The following is a 25,716-nucleotide window of genomic DNA, read 5'->3' as shown; positions in this document are numbered from 1 at the left end:
AGTGGCCTCACCAGGGCCCAGGCTGAGAGGTAGATGTGCTTCATTCTGATCCCTGCTCTGAGTAAGCCTCCTTGTGTGGTCACCTGCCTTGCTGGCACCTTCCACCCAGGGCCGCCGGCACCTCTGCGGTGACAGATGGTCGGTAAACCCCCAGGACAAAGAGGAAGCAAAGAAACAAGTTCTGTCTACTTGATGAAATACCTGATTACTTTATTCTTTGCATAAAGAGAAATTTGCTTCAGGGAACACGTCACATATAAATGCAGAAAATGGAATTGCCCTTTAAAAAGGAGCAAGTCTGCTCAGCCTCATTTGGGGGAGTGTTTCTTTTATCTCCGTTGTTCAGATTAACTCTCCAATTTGTGAATTCACCAGATCTCTTCCTTCTTAGTTGGCCATCTGCCTTGCTTCTGTTATTTGAAAAGTATTCTAATAGCATCATCACCAATAAGTAAAAAGAAATAGAAAGTAACATTAAATTTTTTTTAAAAAGGCCCCTGTCTTCTATTTACCAGTAGCTTATCTGGTGAGCATAAAACTTTAATAAGGCTTGAGTTGGATATCTTCTTAAAATGGCAGAGCAGATAACGGGGAATAATACTGCCACTAAAACCAACAAGCAAAGCTACACAAGACACACTTATGATTTGGTTGAAGGCACAGTACAGAATGCCAGGGCTAAGATCCAGAGATGGAAACACAAGAATGGTACCCAGCTCTGGGGCCAGTGTTCTCCCTGTGTCTGCCAGTTTCCAGTGAGGGAACTGGAAGAACGAGAAGCTGAGTAGATGTTCTGACAGCCTTGTAGGGGGACCTTGCTTTTGGGTGGGGACTCAAGGAATAAGGATGGACAAAAAGCTCAGCTTCAATCATCTCCAGGCCTGTACTGGATTAACAGGATAGAGAACCACCAGTATTCCTGGACACCTTCCAAAAGCAAAGAGGTTTCTCTAGCAAGGGAACACTATAATCGGCTCTAGTAATTTCTGTACTATACAATGACTATACAATGCGTTCCACATGATCAATAATAAACAGCCACATGGAAAGTGGAGCCAGCCAAAACCTAGAGAAAAAAATGTAGGCAATAGAAATAGACTGACAAGGGAGAACGAAGAGAACTAGTTTGGCCTCAAAAATGCTGAAGTAATCGTGCTTGAATGTGGTCTAAGAGATTAAAGACAAGCTTGAGAATTCAGCTGGAAATGGGAAAATCTACAATTTAAAATGGGAATTGTAGGAGTATATGAGTTTAAACATGTGTTAGACATAGTTGAAGAGGGAATTGATAAATCAGAAGCTGGTCAGGAAGAAATATCTAATAGGAGCACTAAGAACAAGATGCCAGAAACAATAAGTGAGAAGTTAAGATATTGAAATAGAAGGACTAAAGTATATATACTTGAAGGAGAAAAGGAGAATAAGGATGAGACAGTATTGAAGAAATAATAGAAACTGGAAATTATTGAAAAATATGGAGGAAACCCCACTTAGATGTATCAGAGTAGAACTTCTGCAAACCAAAGACAAAGGGAGAGAAATGACCTACAAGGCCATCAGTGGATAAATGGTTTTAAAACTTGTGGTATAATCATACAATGGAATATTACCGAGCCTTTAAAAAGAAGGAAATCGCTAAGCACCAGTGACTATACCAGTAATCCTAGCCACTCAGGACGCTGAGATCTGAGGATCCCAGTTTGAAGTTAGCCTGGGCAGGAAAGTCTGTGAGACCCTTATCTCCAATTAATCATCCAAAAGGCCAGAAGTATAGCTGTGGATCAAGTGGTAGAGTACCAGCCTTGAGTGAAAAAGCTAACAGGACATAGTCCAGGTCCTGAGTTCAAACTCCAGCATTGACATTTTTTTTAAAAAAAAAAGGCAATCTTCCATGTATGGCAAAATATAAATGACCTTAGAAAGTATTATGATAAGTGAGATAGCTGGTGATAGGAAGACAAATGCTACAGGATTCACACTTAAGACACCTGAAGTAGTCAGACAAAAAGAACCAGAGGGCTGGGAAGGTGGCTCAGTGGTAGAGCGCTTGCCTTACATGCATGAGGCCCTGGGTTTGATTCCTTAGCACCACATAAGCAGAAAAAGCTGGAAGTGGCACTGTAGCTCTAATGGTAGAGTGTTAGCCTTGAGCTAAAGAGCTGAGGGACAGTGCCCAGGCCCAGAGTTCAGGCCTCACGACCACCACTACCACCACCACCACCAAAAGAGCCAGATAATAGAATAATGGCTGTCAGTGGCTGGCTGGGGTGAAGGAAGGGGTTACCACTTGATACGCATAAAATCCCAATTATGCACAATGAATAAGTTCTACAGATCCATCCAACACCACTTTCCCAATAGTTAACCTGGGACTGTGTGCTTACATTTGACTAAGGGGATGACACTCATGTTAAGTGTTCTTCCCACTGTAGAAGTTTACCTGGTGCTGGGCTAGGAAGGTGGCTCAGTGGTAGAGCACTTGCCTTGCAATGCATGAGGCCCTGGGTTCGATTCCTCAGCACCACATAAGCAGAAAAAGCCGGAAGTGGCCCTGTGACTCAAGTGGTAGAGCGCTTGCCTTGAGCTAAAGAGCTGAGGGACAATGCCAAGGCCCAGAGTTCAGGCCCCACAACCGGCAAAAAAAAAAAAAAAAAAAAAAAAAAAGCAAGTTTACCTGGTGCTTTATTCATTTCCAAGTTTCTGCTCTCCAGAAGATTCTGTAGAAATGAGAAGGGAAGATTCTGCCCTCAGAGAGGTTCTAGTCTGATGTGAGAGGTCATGTATGGAACTTTCACAAACACGGCAAGGTAGATGCACTGTTGAAGTAGTAGAGAAGTGACAGGTGCTGTTGTTCGGGCTGCATTTCACATTTCGTAATTTGAACCCATCTTGTCACTCCCTTCCCGGCTTCCCATCGACATCCTTTGGATGTACGTTCTGGCTTGGTGCCTAAGGACATTTAAAAATAGTTCGTGCTGAGCATAAGCTAAATATATTCCCAGAATTCCTATGCTAATCAATTATTTATCCCTTACAAATGCTAAGATCAAAAATTTAAAAAATTCTCTATTTCAGCTTGACAGGAGGTCTTGGGAGATTAGCAGGAACAAAAACTTTCAAGTCTAAAGTGAGCAAAATGGATAAAAATGAGCCTCCCAATTCCATTGTGTGTTAGCTCAACATGGCAAAGATTATTCCTTTGCCACCAGTAGTTAAAAGCATATATATAATTTATATGAGGAATTGATAATTTATATGGAATGTTTTGTCTTCGTCTTCTCTTCCTCTTCCTCCTTCTCTCCTCCTTCTTTCCTCTTCTTCCTCTTCCTCCTCCTCTTCTGTTTGTTTTTTTTCCTGTGCCAGCCCTAGGGCTTGAACTCAAGACTTGGGTGCTTTCCTTAAGCTTTTTCTGCTCAAGAATGTCACTCTACCCCTTGAGCTACAACTCTACTTCCAACCTTTTGGAGATGAGAGTTTCATAAATGTTCCTGCCCAGGGTGGCTTCGCATCTCAGTCCTCTCATCTCAGTTTAGGATAACAGGCGTTAGATACTGGTGCTGGGCACATTTTGCTTTTTCATATCCATATATAGAACAATACTTTACTATGAGTCTTATTTGTGTACTATTTAATTATATAATACACAGTACTTTATTAAGCCAATCAACTATTTCCAAACTTTCTCCGACTCCTACTACTAGGCAAATGCTCTATTGTACATACCCTCTTTCTTTTTCCTTTCTCTCTCCTTTCTTTCCTTCCCTCCTTCCTTCCTTCCTTCTTTCCTTCCTTCCTTTCTACTTTCCTTCCTTCCTTCTTTGAAATGCAGTCTCCCTAACTTTGCCAAGCCTACTTCCACCTCCCTAGTGGCTGGAATTTTAAGGGTAATCATCAGGCCCAACCAGTTGTATTTGTATTTTATTTGTTTACTTATTTACTTACCTATTTATTTACTTATTTTAGTTAGAAAGGTATAGGAATATGATGACACATAGTTATGTAGATGTGTGCCCAAGTATTGCTGATGGATGAATCTTCGAAATGGAGGAGGCTAGAGTATTGATTGTACTCTTTTACCTCATATAAATAAAGATCTCACAGTAGTGAATCTGTTTGATGGCTCAGCTCTTATTTCTCTTCTTTATCACAAACTATTAACTGCTTCATTTACCAAAAATATATCCTGCCTGTGAAAATTCTATGAAATAAGGAACTTACTCATTTTTGGAGACATATTTTCCTTTAGCTCTGTTCTCTTAAGTTATCTACCCACATGATTTTAGGGTTTTTTTTCCTTCCTTCTGGAGTTTTTACTTACTATTCTTAGGTCTAGGACATATCGGAGTGGACCCACATTTCCTTTAAGATAATATGGTCGTTTTCCACTGCCTCCTTCACTCCTTTTGAGTTAGGTTTTATGTAGCTGTTTCTCTCAACATCCTTTGGAAAAAAATACTTTCTAACAGAGCATGTCAAGGAGTCTGTGGCTCTGCTTTCAATAAGACTGAGAGACCACCATCGGTGAGGAGGGCTTGGGCCTTCCCTGCGTCCCTAGGCTGCCTTGCATCTCCCTGGAAAACATTCTTCTCTGTGGCCAGGCAGTCTGTCTCCTGGCCCTGAGCTCACACCTCCACTCCCTCATCTCCACTTGCCCAAAAGCATCCAGGGCTCCCTTCCTTCCTTCCTTCCTTCCTTCTTGTTGGTCGTGGGACCTGAACTCTGGGCCTGGGCGCTGTCCCTCAGCTTTTCACTTCCAGTTTTGAACCCAGAGCCTCATGCATGCAAGGCAAGCACTCTACCATTGAGCAACCTTCTCAGCCCTGAGGCTCCTTTTCTAATATGTGTGTTTCTCTAGTAGATATGTGTTCTTGACAGAAAATACTTGCTCACTGCTTTCTTAAAACATGTATAGCCAGGAAATAGGTACTTACAAAGGTTGGGATGGGATCAAGGAGAGGCGTAGATGAATAAAGAGAAGAAAGGGGGCAAAATGCAGTAAAAAAAATTCAATGCATGTTCTACAAAATTAAGAAAAAGGAGAGGGGGTTGGGAGGGATGGGCGAGAATGTTCAAAGGGGTAACATTGACTGAGATGCATTGTATTCATAAACTGCTTTGTTGAACAGTAAGGTCTTTGTACAACTACTTAAAGATAATTAAAACAAAACATGTACTATTTGTTTTTTCTTTTTTGCTGGTCATGGGGCTTGAACTCTGGGCCTGGGTGCTGTCCCTCAGTTCTTCAGCTCAAGCCTAGTGCTCTACCACTTGAGCCACAGCACCACTCCCGGCTTTATTTTTCCTGCTTATATGATGGTGCTGAGGAATGGAACCCAAGGCCTCATGCATGCAAAGCAAGTGCTCTACCACTGAGCCATCTTCCCAGCCCATGTACTATTTTTTTTTTTTTTGCAGGGCTTGAACTCTGGGCCTGGGTGCTGTCCCTCAGCTCTTCAGCTCAAGGCGAGCGCTCTACCACTTGAGCCATAGCACCACTTCCGGTTTCCTGGTGGTTTATTGGAGGTAAGAGGTTCATGGACTTTCCTGCCCTGGCTGGCTTTGAACATGTAGTCTTTTTGTGACCTTGGTTCTTACATTCCCATAGGAGAAGATTTCAAGCAAGAACCAGGCTCTGGTGACTCATGTCTGTATCCTAGCTACTCAGGAGGCTGAGATCTGAGGATCACAGTTCAAAGCCAGGCTGGGCAGGAAAGTCTGTGAGATTCCTACCTCCAATAAACCACCAAAAAGTGGAAGTGGGACTGTGGCTCAAGTGGTCAAGTGGTAGAGCACTAGCCTGGAGCTGAAGAGCTGAGGGACAATGCTCAGGTCCAGAGTTCAAGCCCCACAACTGAAAAAAAAAAAAAAAAAGATTTCAAGCAAGATGCAACAAATAGTGAAAGTAGTGATTTTGTTTTGTTTTTTCTTTTGGTCAGTCCTAGGGCTTGAACTCAGGAACTGAGCTCTGTCCCTGAGCTTTTTCACTCAAGGCCAGCATTCTACCACTTTGAGCCATAGCTCTACTTCCGGTTTTCTGGTGGTTAATTGGAGATAAAAGTCTCACAGACTTTCTTGCCCAGTCTGGTTTTGAACCATGATTCTCAGATCTCAGCTTCCTGAATAGTTAGGATTGCAAGTGTGAGCCACTGGTACCCAGCCCCCAACTTTTACCTTATTAATAGTACCCGCTTTTCCAGCATATTTCTTTCTGTTTTCTATAGATAACCAGTTTCCTTGGTTTCTCACATATTCTTCCTGTTCTTCTTTTTACCTAAAAGAACAGAAATGTGCATTTTCTTCTTTCTCTTTCATTCTTCCATTAAAGCTAACAAACCCAGATACCCCTTCCACTTTGTGTTTTCCTTTAACATTGAATCCTGGTAACCACTCCATGCAAGCGCATCGGGAGTGTCTTCATTGTCACACTCCACTCTGAGGCAAAGGCTGATTACTCTCGCCTTTGTAGGGCCATTTAGGATATTTCCAATATTTTGCAATTACGAATAATGCTGCAGTGTGCTTTTCTACAGTGTTTGAAGTGTGATTTTAAGGTCTGGTATATGGTATTCTCTCATCTCTATATATGAGAGAACTTATATATATTATATATAATATACACATACACATAAATTACATATATACATGTATATTAGTATATAATATACTCATGTATATATACAATCAATACTACTCAGACATATACTACATTATTATATATTACAATAGATATATACAATATATCTTTATAAAGATTATAAAGTACAAATTGTATATATATGTAAATTGATGAATGGACATTTTGCATTTACTAGTAATAAGACTTCTGCCTCAAGAAAGGGCGTGATAGCTGGTGGATCACATCTGTAAACTTAACTACTCAAGAGGCTGAGTGACATCTGAGGATTTGCAGTTCGAAGTCAGCCCTGGCAGGAAAGTCCCCTAGACTATTATCTCCAATTAACCACCAAAAAGCCGGAAATGAAGCTGTGGCTCAAGTGGTCGAGTGCCAGCCTTAAAAGAAAGAAGCTAATAGAGCCCCGACCCTGAGTTGAAGCCTCAGTACTTGCACCTCCCTCCAAAAGCATAAAGGCTTGGTAAACCCACTAGCTCGGTATATTTTTAAAGTTCTTTAAAATTCATTATTTTCTGTTCTTCTTTTTCCTCTGAAATTAACCACGAGTTAACATGAAGTCAGTCAGAGGCTTTCAACCCAGGAACGAACGGAAGAGGACTGACTGATTGATTGATTGATTGATTGGATCGTCCTGGCAGGTTCGCAATCCTGGTTCGGGGCCCCTCCCATCTCGGCCACCCCAATCGCTGCGGCAATCGCCTTGTCGCCTGCAACAACTCTCTGCATGAAATGCATTTTGATAATTAAAAAAAAATCAAGTGCGCGCTGCTCATTTTGCCTAATAAAAACGAATCCAAATTTACGACCGAGGGAAAAAAACGAAAGCACTGGCGGCCTCCCGGTCTCCATGGAGACGAAAACGAGCGGGGTGGAGGGGCGGTGGAGGAGAGAGCGAGGCTGACGTCATCGGAACCACCTGCTCCACTGCGCGTGCTCCCTGCCGCTTCACCCGGGCCGGCTCAGTGCGCAGGCGCGAGCCTCGGGCCGGCGCTCGGGCCGTCTGACTGGCTGTGTCTCCCGCGTTGTGGGTAAATGGCGTCAGTGGCGGGAAAGTTGAGCCTCTCGCGCTCCAGGCTTTCGTGGGGATGTGTAGTGACTTCCACAGGGCTGAGTCTGGGACCGAGGTGAGCGTCTCCGGTGGGAGCGAGGGAGTTGAGGGCCCGGCCGCCGCGCTCTGGGGGTCTCGGACGGCGGGGCGGCCCGGGGCGTGGCGGCCTGCGGGGCTCGGCCCCGGGGCCCGGCGCCGCTGGGCCGCGGGCGACGCCCGCACGGAGCCCCACCCGCCGCCGCCGACGCCTGCCACTGAGGAACTCCAGTGAGAGCTGGCACGTGCGTGCGTGTGTACCGACACCTAGCTGTGTGTCACGCACAAGTATGCGCGCGCGCACACCTGTGCCGCGTCCACGTGAGAGGCGCACGGACGAGTGATGCCCCGCCAGGAGGACAGGCCCCGCCCCTGCGCCCGGCGCCGTCGGCCTGTTCCTGGGCGTTGCTGCTGCTTCACCGAACACCTCTGACACGTCTCTCACTGCGTAGTGGCCTCCACCATGCCCTCGGTGTCTGCTGGGCTCCTTCCTTTAGTGACGTTTCTAGAACAATAACTAGCCCACTGTAGGCAGGCAGTGTTTGTTGAGTGGTTGAATCTCAAGCTTTTCTCCTCCCTCTCCCTTCTTTTTTCCCCCTACCTTGCCTCAGGTTTCACTGAGAAAACCAAACATTTGGTAAGAACTAACAGAATTGTTCCTGGTACCGGTGTCAGATTTCTATTTTAATCTCCATTAGTTTTAGAGAACACACTATATGATTTGTTTTTAATTTTTTGTTGAAATTGGTTGTATGGTTCCAGAATGTTGTCTACCTCAATGAATTTGTCCTTTGAGTGCATGAAAAAAAATGTGTGTTACACTACTACAAGTGACATGATTTATATTAGTCTGTTTTTTTTTTTGTTTTGTTTTTGTTTTTTTGGTCGGCCGTGGGGCTTGAACTCTGGTCCTGGGCTCTGTCCCTCAACTCTTCAGCTCAAGGCGAGCGCTCTACCACTTGAGCTACAGTGCCACTTCCGATTTTCTGGTGGTTTATTGGAGATAGGAGTCTCACGGTCTCTCCTGCCCGGGCTGGCTTTGAACTGCAATCCTCAGGTCTCAGCCTCCTGAGTAGCTAGGATTACAGGCGTGAGCCACCAGGGCCCGGCTATTAGTCTGTTTTGGTTCAGTGTGTTTAGATCTTCTATATCTGCCGATTTTATCTAGTAATTCTATCAGTTGGTAAGAAGTGGGTGTTAGAGTTCCAACTGTAACTGTGGATTTGTCTGTTTTTCCTTTTTTTGGGAGAGAGGCGGGGGTCTGGTCGTGGGGCCTGAACTCTGGGCCTGGGTGCTGTCCCTCAGCTCTTCAGTCAAGGCTAGCACTCTACCACTTGAGCCACAGCGCCACTTACGGCTTTTTTCTTTTTGCTTATGTGGTGCTGAAGAATCGAACCCAGGGCCTCAGGCATGCAAGGCTAGCGCTCTACCACTGAGCCACCTTCCCAGCCCTGTTTTTCCGTGTGTGTGTGTGTGCGCGCTAGTCCTAAGGCTTGAACTCAGGGTGTGGGCACTGTCCCTTAGCTACTTTTGTTCAAAGCTAGCACTCTTGCACTTGAGCCACAGCTCTACTTCCGACTTTTTGGTGATAAATTGGAGATAAGAGTCTCTTGGGCGTTCTTGACAGGGCTGGCTTTTAACTGTGATCCTTAGTTATCAGTCTCCTGAGTAGCTAGGATTACAGTCCTAAGCAAGCCACTGGCACTGGGCTCTTTCTCCTTTCAGCTCTGTCAAATTACTTTGTATCCTGAGGCTTGCTGTTGGATGTGTTTACACTAAGGATCTCTGTCCCTTCTTCTCTCTAGTAATTTACTTTGCTCTGTGGTCTACTTTATACAATATTAACATGATAATGCTTGCTTTTAATCACATCTATATTAGTAAGTATATGGGTGCTGATTTTCTCTGAATTTAATCCTCTTTTTTGGTTGTTGTTAGTAGTGGTAGCTGTGGGGCATGAAATTAGGGCCTGTGCTTGGGGCTGCTCTAGCACTTTGAGTTACAACTCCACTTATGGTTTTCTGGTGGTAAATTGGAGATAAGAGTCTCATGCCTGGGCTAGCTTCTTTTTTTTGGGGGGGGGTCCGGTAGTGGGGCCTGAACTCTGGGCCTGGGCGCTGTCCCTCAGCTCTTCAGCTCAAGGCTAGCACTCTACCACTTGAGCCACAGTGCCACTTCCGGCTTTTTTCTTTTTGCTTATGTAGTGCTGAGGAATCGAACCCAGGGCCTCAGGCATGCAAGGCAAGTGCTCTACCACTGAGCCACCTTCCCAGCCCCTCCTGGGCTAGCTTCTAACTGCCATCCTCAGATCTCAGCTTTTTGAGTCACCAGGATTATAGGTATGAGCTCCTGTGCCCAGCCTAGCCTTGATTTGTTTTTTCTTTTTTCTTTTTCTTTTTTTTTTAAATAATAGTGGAAAGCTACATGTGAGTTGGCTGAATAAAGTAGATAACTATGAGGAGCAATGTCAAAAAAATTATGATACTGATTTGAATACCATACAATAAGGAACTATGAGGGAGAGTTGTGCCGTGTTTTGAGCCATAATAGTAAACAGTTGGAGTAACTTCTTGAGTTAGTTATTTTGTGGAATTTGAATATGTGCTTTTTAAAATTGGATTATATTAGTTATACAGGGCAGGATTTCATTGTTACATTTCCACATGCATTCCACTCTGTTTTAACCAATTTCATCTCCTCTATTACACTGTCTGTTCCCCTACCCCTCAATAGCATCCTCAACAGGTTTTCTTATTCTGTTTTCCTTTCCTACATAAAATGGGGTAAATTAAAACAAATAACTAATAAGTGTTATAAGCACAGGAAGAAATTTAATTATAAGGTAAATTAAAATGAATAGTTTTCAATGAGCAGTTTGGCTTTAGATTTTAAAGTTGACTATTCCTTTAAGGACACAGACTTTTTTTTTTTTTTTTTTTGTCGGTCATGGGGCTTGAACTCTGGGCTTGGGCGCTGTCCCTCAGCTCTTCAGCTCAAGGAGAGCGCTCTACCACTTGAGCTACAGCGCCACTTCCGGTTTTCTAGTGGTTTATTGGAGATAGGAGTCTCATGGTCTTTCCTGCCCGGGCTGGCTTTGAACCGAGATTCTCAGATCTCAGCCTCCTGAGTAGCTAGGATTACAGGCATGAGCCACCAGCGCCCGGCGACACAGACATTTTATACCAACAGTTTTGGGTACATTTACAAAAAGTTGTTTTTTTAACTTTTTTTTTTTTTGCCAGTCCTGGACCCTGAAGTCTGGGTCAGGGAGCTGTCTCTAAGCTCCTTTTGCTCAAGGCTAGTACTCTGCCACTTGACCGACCTACAGCACCACTTCTGGCTTTTTCTGTGATTACTTGGAGATGAGAGTCTCATGAACTTTCCTGCCAAGGCTGACTTTGAACCACAGTCCTCAGATCTCAGCCTCCTGGGTAGCTAGGATTACAGGTGTGAGCCACCAGTGCCCAGCAAAAAAATGAAATAACATAAAGGTAGATGAACACAGTATTTCTTCTAAGTCACATTTCCCATTCTATATATTCCTTCAAATCTTCAAAATTTCAAAGTTTTTCATATGGGATTTTAGAAAGTTAGATAATTGTAGAATTTTAGACTTTTTAAGTAATGAGTTTTCTTCTTTTTTCTTTTGTAAGCTTCTTGCCCGCCTTGAAGGTAGAAGTTCCTTGAAAGAAATAGAACCAAATCTGTTTGCTGATGAAGATTCACCTGTTCATGGTAAAAATGCAACTTTAAAAAGTAGTATAAAAACCGAACAATGAAACCTGTTGAAATTGGTTTTAGGAAGTGGGGGAGGTAAAGGGAAGGAGATTGATTGGGATAGATTATATGGAAATGTCACAATGAAACCCTCAATATACAATTCATATATGCTAATTTTTTAATTAAAAAAAGATAAATATCATTTCACTGGATGTAGGTGGCTCACTCTTGTAATCCCAGTTACTCAGGTGGCTGAGATCTGAAGATAGAGGTTTGAAGCCAGTTAGGTCAGAAAAGCCCATGAGACCTCATGAGACTCTTTATCTCCAATTAACCACCAAAAAGCTGGAAGTGGGAGGTATGGCTCAAGTGTTAGAGTGCTAGCCTTGAGCACAAAACCGCATGGACAGTACCTAGGTCCTGAGTTCCTGTACCAGGACTAAAGAGGGAGAGACAGACAGAGAGAGAGACTGTCACTATTCTAAGATCTATGGAACTAATATAAACAGAAGGAGATCACTAAATGTACAAGTATCTATGTAAAACACACTAGAGTAAACTGGGAAGAAGAATATGTTGGTTACAAAATGTATCTAAGTTAGGGTTTTAAAAAATACTGGAGATTGACCTCTACTTCTCTACTTGAATCACACCCCAGTCCAATAAATTGTTTTATAAAAGAAGTTTTTCCACTCTACTTGTTTGCATATACATACTCTTAGCAAGAGATAATATATAATATATTGCACAATTAAAAATGGAGAAGCAATTGGGCCAGACCATGGTTTAAGTGGTGGAATTATTTAGTAGCAAACAGGAGACCTCAAGTTTCAACCTCATTACCCAACACACACACACACACACACACACACACTTTCCCTCTCTCTCACACAATACCCAACACACACACACACACACTTTCCCTCTCTCTCACACATTACCCAACACACACACTTTCCCTCTCTCTCACACACACAAACAATAAAATGTAAGGAATACCAGGGGAGAAAACTTAAACTTTCCTTATCTGTGTCAGGTGAAATGAAGTTCAGTTCAACATATATATAATTAGTTTTAGAGTATACATTGCCTCCCTTCCCCCCCCCCAACACAGTATTTATGGAAGTTTTATTACAGTTTATTTGTCATTCTCTTGAGAAGTTTGCAGTTATAGGAAAGTCCTTAGGTACTTCTTGTTCTAATAGAATTGTACTTGTTATAATCGAATTCTAATAGGTACTTTGTTTTTTTTTAGTATGTATTATAAATTTATAGCATAAATATAAATACAGATACATTTTACAAATATGTACAATTTTTGGCTTTCTTTTTTTTATTGTGAACATACTATACAGAGAGGTTACAATTACATGGGCAAGATAATGAGTACATTTCTTATCAGGCATTGTAGCCTCCTCCTTTGTTTACCCTTCACATCCCTTCCCAGCCTCCCTCTGCCCCCCAGGTACTTTGTTTTTTGTTTCTTTTTTTTTTTTTGGTCGGTCATGGGGCTTGAACTCTGGGCCTGGGCGCTATCCCTTGGTTCTTCAGCTCATGGCTAGTGCTCTAGCACTTGAGCCACAGCACCATTTCCAGCTTTTTCTATTTATGTGGTGCTGAGGAATCGAACTCAGAGCCTCATGCATGCAAGGCAAGCACTCTACCACTGAGCCACCTTCCCAGCCCCATGTATTTTGTTTCTTTTAATGTAACAGCTTTCAAGAAATATGATTTACTCATTTAAGGGTATAGTTGAGTCATGTTTTGGACAGTTAAACAGTCATGCAGCTGTTGCCACAACTGGGGAAACAAGATTGTTTACTTTTGGGTTTTTTTTTTTTGGTCATTGATGGGGCTTGAATTTGGGCCCAGGCACTCTGTCCCTAAGCTGTTTTTTTTTTTGCTCAGGGCTAGTGCTTTACCACCTAAGCCTATTACTGAGTTGTGTCTTTTATGTATTCTAGGCTCAAGACCTGGATATAACAAATACATATTTAGTCCATTCTTTTCTTTTTTATCTTTTGACTGTGCTAATAACAAAAGTTAGTAATTTTGGTGAAGTCTAGTTTATATACTTTCTCTTTTATTGCTCATGTTTTGGTATTGTATGTAAGAATCCATTGCCTAATCTATGGTTAATATTTACAACCCAGTGTGGTGGTACTCATCAGTAATCCTAATGTTGGAAGGCTGAGGCAAGAGGATTGTGAGTTAGCCAGGCGTTGGTGGCTCACGCCTGTAATCCTGGCTACTCAGGAGGGTGAGATCTGAGGATCACGTTTCAAAGCCAGCCCGGGCCCAGAAAGTCAATTAACCACCAGAATACCAGAAGTGGTGCTGTGGCTAAAGTGTAGAGCACTAGCTTTGAGGAGCTCAGGAACAGCTAGCGCCCAGGCACAGAGTTCAAGCCCCACAACTGAAAACGAGAAAAAAAATAAAAGGATTGTGAGTTCAAGGCCAGTTTAGACTGTACTATAGTTAAGACACTGACTCAGCAAAAAAGGAAGCAAATATATATTATTATTATGTCTTATTGCTGGTTGACACATTTATATTTATAAAATGTTCTTTGTCACTTCATACCCATTAGGATGGCTACTCAGCATAACTCAGAGGAGTCATGCAAGGCCCTAAATGCAAACCCCAGCACCACCAAAACAAATAAAACAAAAATCACAGAAAGTAAATGTTAAGAATGATGTGGTGGGGGCTGGGAATGTGGCTCAGTGGTAGAGCGCTTGCCTTGCCTGCCTGAGGCCCTGGGTTTCATTCCTCAGCACCACATAAGTAAAAAAGAAGAAAGCCGGAAGTGGCGTTATGACTCAAGTGGTAGAGCACTAGCCTTGAGCTGAAGAGCTGAGGGACAGCACCCAGGCCCAGAGTTCAGGCCCCACACCTGGACCCAAAAAAAAAAAAAGAATGATGTGGTGCTGGGTGCCCATGGCTCACACCTGTCATCCTAGCTACTCAGGAGGCTGAGATTTGAGGCTTGCGGTTCAAAGCTAGCCTGGGCAAGAAAGACAGTGAAACTCTTATTTATCTCCAATAACTACCAGAAAACTGGAAGTGGTGCTGTGGCTCAGAGCACTAGCCGTGAGCTGAAGAGCTGAGGGACAGCGCTCAGGCCCAGTGTTCAGGCCCCATGACCAACAAAAAAAAAAAAGATGTGAGCCAGAATGTAAAGAATTAGAACCGTTGTGTACCTTTAGTGGGACTGAAAAATGTTCTATTTATTTTAAAATGATAGTTTTTCCAGAAAACATTGAGATTCCTTAAAAAATTAAAAGGAATAACTACTGTATGATCCAGTATCTTGAAGCATTGTTACTGTTTGTAGTGGTTGGGGCGGGGTAAAGGTGGGCATTCATGGCCCTAGTTGAGAAGTTAGAACCATGGTTCAAAGACAGCCCTGCTAGAGGAATTTATGAGACTCTTTTTTTTTTTTTTTTGGTCCAGTCATGGGGCCTGAACTCTGGGTCTGAGCACTCTCCCTCAGCTCTTCAGCTCAAGGCTAGTGCCCTACCACTTGAGCCACAGAGCCACTTCCGGCTATTTTCTTTTTGCTTATGTGATGCTGAGGAATTGAACCCAGGGCCTCAGGCATGCAAGGCAAGCACTCTACCACTGAGCCAACTTCCCAGCCCAATTTATGAGACTCTTATCTCCAATTAACCCACACAAAAAACTGCAAGAGACGCTGTGGCTCAAGTCGCAGAATAGAAAAATGCCTTAATTTCCCATAATAACTTTTGTCTTCAAAGTATGTTTTGGCTAGGCACTGATGGCTCACACCTGTAATCCTAGCTACTTGGGAGGTTGAAATCTGAGGACTGCAGTTTGAAGCCAGCCTGGTCAGAAAAGTCCATGAGACTCTCATCTCTCATAGACTACTCAGAAATGGCCAGAAATAGTGCTATGGCTCACTCATTTGAGAGTTCTAGCTTTGAGCAGAAGCAGCTCAGGGAGAGTGCTCAGGCCCTGAGTTCAAATCCCAGGACTGGGGGGAAAAGTCTGTTTTGCCTGCTAATCTAACAACTTCAAACCTGTGTTGTTTTCATAGCATCTCCTTTCCTACCCCTTATTTTCAACTTACTTGTAAATTGGACTGTAAGTTTATCGTAGGCAGCCTGTAATGGGATCAGGGCTTTTTATTCCATTCTGATTACTCTGCCATTTGATTGGGCTATTTAATACATTTATATGAGCATAATGTACCGATGAGATTAAGTTTATGACCATTTTGACCTGTTTTGTATATGTCTTAATGCCTTTTCTGCTTCTCTGATTTTCCTTTACTGTTGTGTTTTGTGTTAAATAAGTATTTTCCAGCCTATCATTTTCATTCTCTTATTCTTTTCTCTATTGTTTTTATTTTATAAAACTTTTCCAAGCTATTGCCCTGGGATTAAAACTAACATCTCAATTTCTCTAACAGTCTAGTTTGGATTAATATTTTAATCTCAACAATTATAAAAACTTTACTACTCTGTAGATTTGTTCCTTCTCTCCTGCTTTATTCTGGTACCAATTATATCTTTATGCATTGTGTGCCTATCCAACATATTAATGTTACTATCAAACTAATTAGAATTTTTGTATAGTTCTGAAACCAAATACATGAAAAAGAATTACAAACATAAAACATGTCTCTGCTGCTGTCTTTTGTATTGACCCATATTCAAACATCTATTAAGGTAAACTTTATAAAGCTGATATTTATATGCTAAAGCAGGTGTTGATAGCACAACTTCTACATTAGAATAATATTTTAGAAACTGAAAACCACTGTCCAGTTTAGTCAGTAGCCAAAATGTTAACCCAGAACTGTATTGGCCCTGTGCTGATGGCTTACACGCATAATCCTAGCTACTCAGGAGGCTGAGATCTGAAGATCATGGTTCAAAACTAACCCTGGCAGGACAGTTCCTGAGACTCTTATCACCAATTAACTACCCCTAAAAAAGCTGGAAGTGGAGCTGTGGCTCAAGTGGTAGGTAGGGTGCTAGCCTTGAGCAAAAAAGCTCAGGGACAGTGCCCAGGCCCTGAGTTCAAGCCCAGGACTGGAAAACAAACAAAAAACTGTCACAGCTTTTTTTTTTTTTTCCCGGTTGTGGGTCTTGAACTCTGGGCTTGGGTGCTGTCCCTCAGCTCGTCAGCTCAAGGCGAGCACTCTACCACTTAAGCCACAGCGCCACTTCTGGTTTTCTGAGTGTTTTATTGAAGATAAAGAGTCTCATTGCCGGTGCCAGTGGCTCACGCCTGTAATCCTCGCTACTCAGGAGGCTGAGATCTGAGGATCGAGGTTCAAAGCAGCCCAGGCAGGAAAGTCCATGAAACTCTTATCTCCAATAAACCACCAGAAAACCGGAAGTGGCGCTGTAGCTCAAGTGGTGGAGCACTAGCCTTGAGCTGAAGAGCTGAGGGACAGCGCTCAGGCCCAGAGTTCAAGCCCCACGACCGACCAAAAAAAAAAAAAGAGTCTCACGGACTTTCCTGCGTGGGTTGGCTTTGAACTGTGATCCGCAGATCTCAGCCTCCTAAGTAGCTAGTATTACAGGTGTGAGCCACTGGTGCCTGGCTAAAAATTTAATCAACAATTTATTTTATTTATTTTAATTTTTTTATTTTTTTTGTCAGTCGTGGGGCTTGAACTCTGGGCCTGAGCACTGTCCCTCAGCTCTTCAGCTCAAGGCTAGTGCTTTACCACTTGAGAGCTATAGCACCACTTCCTGTCATAGCTTGTTGTAGATGCAGTAGATACTATAGCTATAAAGCTACCTAGACAAATACCTCTTTGGCACAAAGCAGATACAGGCCTAGGATTCTAGTCCAGTGTGCTCATGCACACCGTAACTTACTTCTGTCTTTGGTGTGTTATATCTGTAACATAGCAGCAAGAGGATTGTGAGTTCAGGATCAGCCCTAGCAAAGTTGGCAAGATCCTGTCTCCAAAACAAAATTCATACAAAAGGGGTGCAGACATGATTCAAATAATAAAACACATGTATAGCAAGAGTGAAGTCCTGAGTTCAATCCCCATTTCTGCAGGGAAAAAAGACTGGGATTATAAAGATTATTAGTAATATTAGTTACCAGAAATTGTTTTAGGGAAGCTTACGCAGGAGATATTGAAAGGTTTTAAGAGTCTCTAATGCTGTGGTAAACATGTTTTTAATGCTTTTTGGATAGTAGTTATTTAATACTATGTACTAATTCACACTTCTTCAGTACTATAATGACTAACTAAAAAATTCACCATATTTGTTATATAGTTAGTAGGATGGTACCAAGATGATGTATTTTTTTTGGCATTTCTTTCTTTTCCTTATTTTGAAGGATCTTTAGATTCGTAACTCTTCTACAATCTGTTACCCTGACTCCTTACAGCATCTATTTGTAAGAGTAACTGCCAGGGCCAAACCATCCAGATTTTCTGAGTTTTTTTAAGTTTTTCAAGTGCCAAACTGTAGAACTTTTAAAAAAAAATTTCATTACAAGTTGTCATAGTCAGTACTTTTGCTGGACAAGGGCGCTATTTTTTGTAACAGCTCACAGAAACATATGAGATAGTGACTTCAAATAGGGTTAAAAGGACCATGTCCCCTCCATAGAACATAATCTTTGAACATAATTTTTTTATCTTAATGAATAAGCATGAAAATTTATAAAATCAGTAGAACTGATTTTTCTAGTTCATCATTAGCATATTTGTAGGGAATTTAGTTCAAGGACCTTAATGATAATATTCATATGTAACTTGCAAGTATGCAGATTTTACTCCCTAGTTATGAACGGGAAGTGTTATCTATGAATTAATCTCTCAACAAAAGACTCTCAGAGAAATTCCTTGGCCTTACTTTCAATCATGCTAAAAACTAAGGCTCAAAGGTATCCATAAGATGACCATAGATATCTAATGTTAATGTACAGGTCTAGAAAGCTTTGCTGATAACTGCCTTCAATAGTCTTTTTCCCCATTTTTTTTTTTTTTTGTCGGTTGTGGGGCTTGAACTCTGGGCCTGGGCGCTGTCCCTCAGCTCTTCAGCTCAAGGCGAGCGCTCTACCACTTGAGCTACAGCGCCACTTCCGGTTTTCTGGTGGTTTATTGGAGATAGGAGTCTCACGGTCTCTCCTGCCCGGGCTGGCTTTGAACCGCGATCCTCAGATCTCAGCCTCCTGAGTAGCTAGGATTACAGGCGTGAGCCACCAGCGCCCGGCTCCCCATTTTTTTATTCCCCATTTTTTATTTTTATTTTATATTAATTGTGTGTAAGTAAGGGGTTTCATCATGACATTTAGTAGTCTTTCTGAGTTATGCTGAGAGATGTTTGTAATCACCATCCCTCACTAAGAAAATACTTGGCGAAGTTATCGGAGGTATTGCAGAGGTAGACTGTTTGCTAGTATATAAATATTCCTGGGTTTAATCTCCATCATTGCAGATAAATCAACAAATCTTAAAGAAAAAAGGAAAGGGACCCCGGTGGCTCATATCTGTAATCCTAGCTACTCTGAGGTCTGAGGATAAAGGTTTGAAGACAGCTTAGACAGACAAATTCAAGAGACACCTACCAGTGGGTGCCTGTGGCTCATGCCTGTAATCCTAGCTACTCAGGAGGCTGAGATCTGAGGATTGCAGTTCAAAGCCAACCGAGGCAGGAAAGTCTGTGAAACTCTTATCTCCAATAAACCACCAGAAACCGGAAGTGGTACTGTGGCTCAAGTGGTAGAGCGCTCTCCTTGAGCTGAAGAGCTGAGGGTCAACGCCCAAGCCCAGAGTTCAAGCCCCACGACTGACCAAAAAAAAAAAAAGAGACACCTCTAATTAAGTAGCAAAAAATCTAGAAGTACAATTGTGACTCAGGGCCCCAAGTTCAAAATCCAGTTATCAGAAGTGAGGGGGTTGGGTAGAGAGAAAGACAGAGAGAATGAAAGAAAAGACGTTATCAGACGAGAGAAGCCCAATAAAATACATGGCAAAGTTAAGTTTAATTCTAAAATATTTACCTTCTAAATAGTTTCCTGTATTTTTTATCCCCTGGAGGTCTTCCCTTTTCTCTCCAAATTTTTTACATTTCTTTTTTCTTTTTCTTTTTGTTTTTTTTGGGTCCGGTCATGGGGCCTGAACTCTGGGCCTGGGCGCTGTCCCTCAGCTCTTCAGCTCAAGGCTAGCACTCTACCACTTGAGCCACAGCGCCACTTGCGGCTTTTTCTGCTTATGTGGTGCTGAGGAATCAAACCCAGGGCCTCCTGCATGCAAGGCAAGCACTCTACCACTGAGCCACTTTCCCAGCCCAATTTTTTACATTTCTTACCATCAGTTATTATCTTCATTTGATCCTCTAGCCTCATGAAGATTCTACTGAATTTTTATACTTTTAAAATAAACTGATCAAAGTACATATATGCATGTATGGAAACATAAGGAAACATTTTACTTTGTATAATTACTGTAATTTTTTAGAAGAAATAATACATTTATGCGCTGCGGGTGTAACTTGGTGGTAGAGTACTTGCTAGCATGTACAAGGCCCTAGTATCATTTCCCAGCACAGCATGATGATGAAGGCAAAGAAGAGCCAACAAACTGTACTACCTATGCTCAAACTAACTTTCTACATCTGGTTGCTGTCCATGATGCGTCTCTCAAATTAGTGAATACCTCACAGTGCCCTTTCACCCAGTCTTCTAAAGCATCTCAGTTTTTTGCCATTTGGTTCACAGAATATTAATGTTAAATGAGATTTGCAAATTACACAGCTACTGATTTTTTTTCTTCCCTTGCCATCTTTTTTTGTTTCTTTCTTTTTTGGGGGGGGGGGGGGTCCGGTCATGGGGCCTGAACTCTGGGCCTGGGTGCTGTCCCTCAGCTCTTCAGCTCAAGGCTAGCGCTCTACCACTTGAGCCACAGCGCCACTTCCGGCACTTTTTCTTTTCGCTTATGTGGTGCTGAGGAATCGAACCCAGGGCCTCAGGCATGCAAGGCAAGCGCTCTACCACTGAGCCACCTTCCCAGCCCCTATTTCTTACTTTTCTGATGGATTTATTGTATAGTAATGTTTCATTCTCCTTGATACCATTTATGCCTTATGATGTTTTTCCTCCTGGCTTTTCTGTTGTTATTATTTATTTTGGTGCCTGTCCTGAGACTTGAGCTTGGCCTAGGCACTATCCCTGAGCTCTTTAGCTCAGGGCTAGCATTCTACCACTTGAGCCACAGCCATTTTTAGCTTTTAGGTGAGTAATTGAGTAGCATGAGTAGCAAGCAGTTTTACAGCTACTTCTCAGCCTGTACTTAGGGTTTTACCATTCAGGACCAAGGACCTGACAGAATTTCAGTGTAAACTTGGTTTTGGGCTGGGAACAGGCTTGAAACCCACAGTTAGTTACTGTTCTTGTTGCAACTTCTGTGTTGGTTCTTTGTGCCTAGTCTTGATCAAGGGTCTTCATACCTTTCAGGACGCTGCTAACCAAAACCACACTTGCCACCTTACCAGATAGCTCCTTTTAAAATACTATCTTCCGGAATTAGACCATTTAGAACTTAGATGTCTTTCTTAGAACTTAGATGTCATTCTTTAGATGTCTTTAAAGAGGATCTTTCAAAGAAAGTAAAGTAATACGCTTAGAAGACATTGTATTTTGTGATGGGAATAGAATACTCAAGTCTCAACCTTAAAGAAACTGTCAGAAGCTGGGTGCTAGTGGCTCACGCCTGTTACTCTAGCTACTCTGTGGGTTGAGATCTGAGGATTGTGGTTCAAAGCCAGCCTGGCAAGAAAGTCCATGAGACTCTTATCTCCAATTAGCTACCAAAAAAAGCTGGAAATAGAGCTGAGGTTCAAAATGGTAGAGCACTAGCCTTGAGTTCAAAAGCTTACGCACAGCACTGAGGCCCTGAGTTCAAGCCCCGGACTGGTATGCACCACACAGAGAGGGTGGGGGAGAAGGAGCGTGCTAATAGGAAATATTGCCAAATAAACAGGCAGTTATTATCTAGTGTGATAATGTGGCAACTGGGAGGATGGATGTTTGGAATTGGCTTTTCCTGCTGCAGTGCCAGAGTCACATACCTGCAGGAAGCAGTGCTTTCTCAGATGTGAAGAGGTAGAAGGTCAGCTGTTGCTGACCGGCTTCTCATGGCTCCTTTGTGGAGAAAGGAGGAGGAGGACAATTTTGTGCAGTTTGTTTTTGGGAAAAGGAGGAGGAGGATTTGGTGCTGTTTGGTCTGGGGCACACTGTTTCCACAGACCAATGTCAGATGACTACATTGTTTCAGCTTTCTGCCATCAATATTGGTACAATGTTATCTTTACTCATCTGGTGTATTGTTTCTATAACACAGAGCAATAGAAGACTGCTAGTGAGGGAGGAGTTCTACTTAACTCCTACTAAGTACTACAGAGGAGAGTCACCAGTAATATGGTTTTATATAATTTTAGTCACTGTATTGCATGTATGTATGTGGAGATAAGAATCTCACAAGTGGGGTGCCAGTGGCTCACGCCCATAATCCTAGCTATTCAGGAGGCTGAGATCTGAGGTAGGTGGTGCAAAGCCAGCCTAGGCAGAAAAGTCTTTGAAATTCTTATCTCCAAGAAACCACCAAAAAACTGGAAGTGGCGCTGTGGCTCAAGTGGTAGAGTGCTCATGAGTTGAAGAGCTGAGTGACAGCATCCAGGCCCAGAGTTCAAGCCCAGTGACTGACCAAAAAAAAAAAAAAAAAAGAGGCTCACAGACTTTCCTGCCTGGGCTGGCTTTGAACCGCCATCCTCATATCTCAGCCTCCTGAGAAGCTAGGATTACAGACATGAGCCACCAGTGCTTAAAAGTTTTTTACAAATAAATTTTAAGGGCTGGGAAGGTGGCTCAGTGGTAGAGTGCTTGCCTTGCATGCATGAGGCCCTGGGTTCGATTTCCTCAGCACCACATAAACAGGAAAAAAAAGCCAGAAGTGACGCTGTGGCTCAAGTGGTAGAACGCTAGCCTTGAGCTGAAGAGCTGAGGGACAGCGCCCAGGCCCACGTTTGGCCTCCACCCCCCAAAAAAACAAAAATTTTTTTAAGTCACAAATTTTATGTAAGATTATAGTGGAAATTGGCTAAGCTTTTTATTTGTTGTGTATGTGTATAGTGTTGAGAGCCAGATTTAGGCTTCATGCATGCTAGCTGAGTCTCTACCATTAAGTTATATCCCAGCCTTGTCTGAAGTTATACTTTTTAGGTATAGTATAACTTGCTAGATTTTTAATAAAAAATTTAACCTATCCATAATAACAGTATGTATTTGTGAGATGCAAGGTGCTATTTCAGAAGGTGTGCCTTATATAGTGATCATAGTAATTAGCATATCAGTCACCTCACATTTGTCATTTCCTTGTGGGAAGAACCTCAAAATCTTTTCTTGTAGCTATTTTGAAATATATATTATTGTCAACTGTAGTCCCCTACTGTGTAATAGAATGCTTGAAGTTACTCCTGCTAAATTATAACTTTATACTTTTATGCTTTTATATTGTTTGAGAATACCTCAGTGTCCAGTGGTTTATAATAATAGGAAATAAAGTATCTGAATTTTTAGATACACTGTAATTTGATTGAGGCCTAAAAATCTGCTTTTAAACATAGTGTTTCCAAATCAGATGGTTCAGCCATATATTAGCAATAATGACAAACAAACTAGGAAGAATTGGAACATTAGTCTTTAATGCATTTTGAAAAGTTCTGGAAGCAGGACAGTTTCCCAGGTGGCATTTTATTTAGCTTGTACTGCTCTTGAAGTTAAAGTTAATAAGACCTATATAGAAAGAAATTTGGAATCTTAAAGTTCAAAGTGGTTGACTTTGGCTTATACTCTGGGGGAAAATAATTTATTATGTAGCTAGATACAGTTTCAAGAGATATTCCTTTTGTGTGTGTATATGTATATGTGTGTGTTTGTGGGGATTAAACCCAGGGCCTCATGCATGCTACACAAATGCAACCCTCTCAACTCTGAAGAACTGTTCCAATTGAAAAGCATAACCTAAAGCTGTCTGGATATATGTCAGGGCTTTTCAGTTGAGGGGTGCCATCGGTGTGTGGAGCCTGAGCGCCATGGAACTCTTGCCATCTGTAATTTGTGAACCGAGAAAGCCAAGAACTATACCATTTCTAATTCTGATAGCATGAGGAACCTGATTAGGAATGACTCTCACCAGCCAGTGACAGAAGTCCAGTTGAGGGAGAGGCTTATTTTCCCCTTGGTGCCATAGTATGGAGTAGGCCGCAAGCAGCTGGTGTAGGATCCCTCTTGTTATCCAAAGCTGGGCACAACTGTCTCTCTTTCATCTTCACTGGTTGGAGATGGCTGTGCCACTTCCACACAAGGAGTGACACCTGCATAGAGTGCAAAAAAAACCTTGAGGCCCCAGCAGACATCAACTTGCCTCTTGGCAGCTACAGCTATTCACCTGGCAATCCCTCTTTACAAGGGAGACTGAGAAACATGATTTTTAGGGTGGATCCATTGCCTCCCTCCACAACTTGGGAGTTAACATGTAATGCTTTCCCTACTCATTTGTATTTGCTTGTCACATCCATTTGGCAAATGGATTTGCATTCTGACATTCCTTTAAATGTTTCCTTGAACCTTTCTGCATGCAGACTTCTCATTTCTGCATTTTGACTGACATTTTTAAACTTTACACAGGTGATATTCTTGAATTTCACGGTCCAGAAGGAACAGGAAAAACAGAAATGCTCTATCATTTAACCGCACGATGTATACTTCCAAGGTCAGAAGGTGGATTGGAAGTAGAAGTCTTATTTATTGATACAGATTACCACTTTGACATGCTTCGGTTTGTTACAGTTCTTGAGCATAGGCTATCGCAAAGCTCTGAAGAAATGGTAAAGTGCTGCCTTGGAAGACTGTTTTTGGTTTATTGCAGCAGCACTACCCAGCTCCTGCTCACCCTCTATTCACTAGAAGCCATGTTCTGTAGTCACCCCTCTCTCTGTCTTTTGATTGTGGACAGCCTGTCAGCGTTTTACTGGATAGACCGAGTCAATGGAGGAGAAAGTGTGAACTTGCAGGAGTCTACTCTGAAGAAATGTTCTAAGCTTCTAGAGAAACTTGTCAATGAATATCGCTTGATCCTCTTAGCAACAACACAAAGCATAATGCAGAGAGCTGGAGCGTCAACAGAAGGGCTGGCTGCTGCGTGTAAACTGCCCTCGGATGCCGACTTGGACTTCAGGCCCTATCTCTGTAAGGCCTGGCAGCAAGTGGTGAAGCACAGGATAGTCTTCTCCAAACACCAAGATAACCAAGATACTAACGGTACCACCCAGTTCTCCCTAGTTTCACGTCATTTAACAAGTCACAGTTTAAGAAAACGCTTCTTTATTATCAGAGAAAGTGGGGTGGAATTTTGTTGAATGTCATAAAATAGTCTTTTACAAGCTATAATACAGGTCTTAAGAAGTCTTTTATAAGCTAAAGTGATTTCATTCTAAAAGTTTTAAAAGTCTGAGGAAAGTAACACCACAATGTTTCTACACAGAATGGATTTTTCTTTCTTTCTGTTTTTTTTTATTGGCAGTACTTCACATAATGGATTTCTTAAATTAGTGTTAGTAAAACTACAGGCCGTTCTGTTCCTAATATCAAAGTGATGTTAACAGTTAAAACTTTGAACCAAGCTTGTTTTAAAACTAATATACATATTTTAGACTAAATAAAATGGACTTTTATATAAAACTTGGTGTCACAAGTTTGGAATTCAGTTAAGCATTTCTTTAGGAAAGTTCAAATGTGTTCCTAGTCTCCTTTGCATCCTCCCTTAGGAGGTGTGTCTATGGAAGTACGTCTGCAGAGCTGGGAATTCCTTAGCCACAAGGCAGAATTGGTTGTATAAATAGCCCAGCTTCCTCAGCCAATGAGAAGTCACTGAGGTATTTCTCAGAGCGGTCTTGGTAGTATGGATTCCCAGTTTCTTAGAGCATTAGTCTGTGTGTGTGTGTGTGTGTGTGTGTGTGTGTGTGTGTGTGTGTGTGTGTGTGTGTGTGTGTGTGTGTGTGTGTGTGTGTGTGTGTGTGTGTGTGTGTGTGTGTGTGTGTGTGTGTGTGTGTAGAGCATTAGTCTGTGTGTGTGTGTGTGTGTGTAGAGCATTAGTCAGTGTGTGTGTGTGTGTGTGTGTGTGTGTGTGTGTAGAGCATTAGTCAGTGTGTGTGTGTGTGTTGCCAGTACTAGAGCTTGGACTCAAGGATACTGTCCCTTAGCTTTTTTACTCAAG

The 25,716-nt window shown here is 42.2% G+C and overlaps 1 protein-coding gene and 1 long non-coding RNA gene across 3 annotated transcripts; one reads left to right on the top strand and one right to left on the bottom strand.

Annotated features, from left to right (window-relative positions):
- Window positions 1–215: 215 nt before the first annotated feature.
- On the bottom strand, window positions 216–7,633 carry LOC138810188 (uncharacterized). 2 transcript variants are annotated; one of them, XR_011367049.1, is made up of 4 exons: window positions 7,551–7,633; window positions 6,172–6,271; window positions 2,675–2,949; window positions 216–429 (listed from the first exon to the last, which is right to left on the bottom strand). It is a non-coding gene; the product is annotated as an uncharacterized lncRNA (long non-coding RNA). The 2 variants fall into 2 exon arrangements; XR_011367050.1 differs by lacking the exon at window positions 7,551–7,633 and adding an exon at window positions 7,105–7,205.
- A 42-nt stretch (window positions 7,634–7,675) lies between these two features.
- Window positions 7,676–25,184, top strand: Xrcc2 (X-ray repair cross complementing 2). Its single transcript, XM_069997359.1, has 3 exons — window positions 7,676–7,758; window positions 11,372–11,453; window positions 24,129–25,184. Exons 1-3 carry the CDS (start codon window positions 7,720–7,722, stop codon window positions 24,857–24,859), a joined length of 852 nt encoding a protein of 283 aa, XP_069853460.1. The 5' UTR covers window positions 7,676–7,719; the 3' UTR covers window positions 24,860–25,184.
- The last annotated feature ends 532 nt before the right edge of the window (window positions 25,185–25,716 follow it).

This window comes from Dipodomys merriami, unplaced genomic scaffold (genome assembly GCF_024711535.1).
Source record: "Dipodomys merriami isolate MVZ:Mamm:240054 unplaced genomic scaffold, mDipMer1.0.p SCAF_5, whole genome shotgun sequence".
Taxonomy (NCBI): domain Eukaryota; kingdom Metazoa; phylum Chordata; class Mammalia; order Rodentia; family Heteromyidae; genus Dipodomys; species Dipodomys merriami.
The sequence above is the reverse complement of the archived record's forward strand: the minus strand, read 5'-3'. Positions and strand labels throughout refer to the sequence as shown.

Excerpts from the sequence above, each read along its gene's own strand:
- Xrcc2 (XM_069997359.1), top strand. The coding sequence starts at position 7,720 with ATGTGTAGTGACTTCCACAGGGCTGAGTCTGGGACCGAG. Across the intron at positions 7,759-11,371 it reads GGGCTGAGTCTGGGACCGAG|CTTCTTGCCCGCCTTGAAGG; the intron begins GTGAGCGTCTCC and ends TTCTTTTGTAAG. Across the intron at positions 11,454-24,128 it reads TGAAGATTCACCTGTTCATG|GTGATATTCTTGAATTTCAC; the intron begins GTAAAAATGCAA and ends AACTTTACACAG.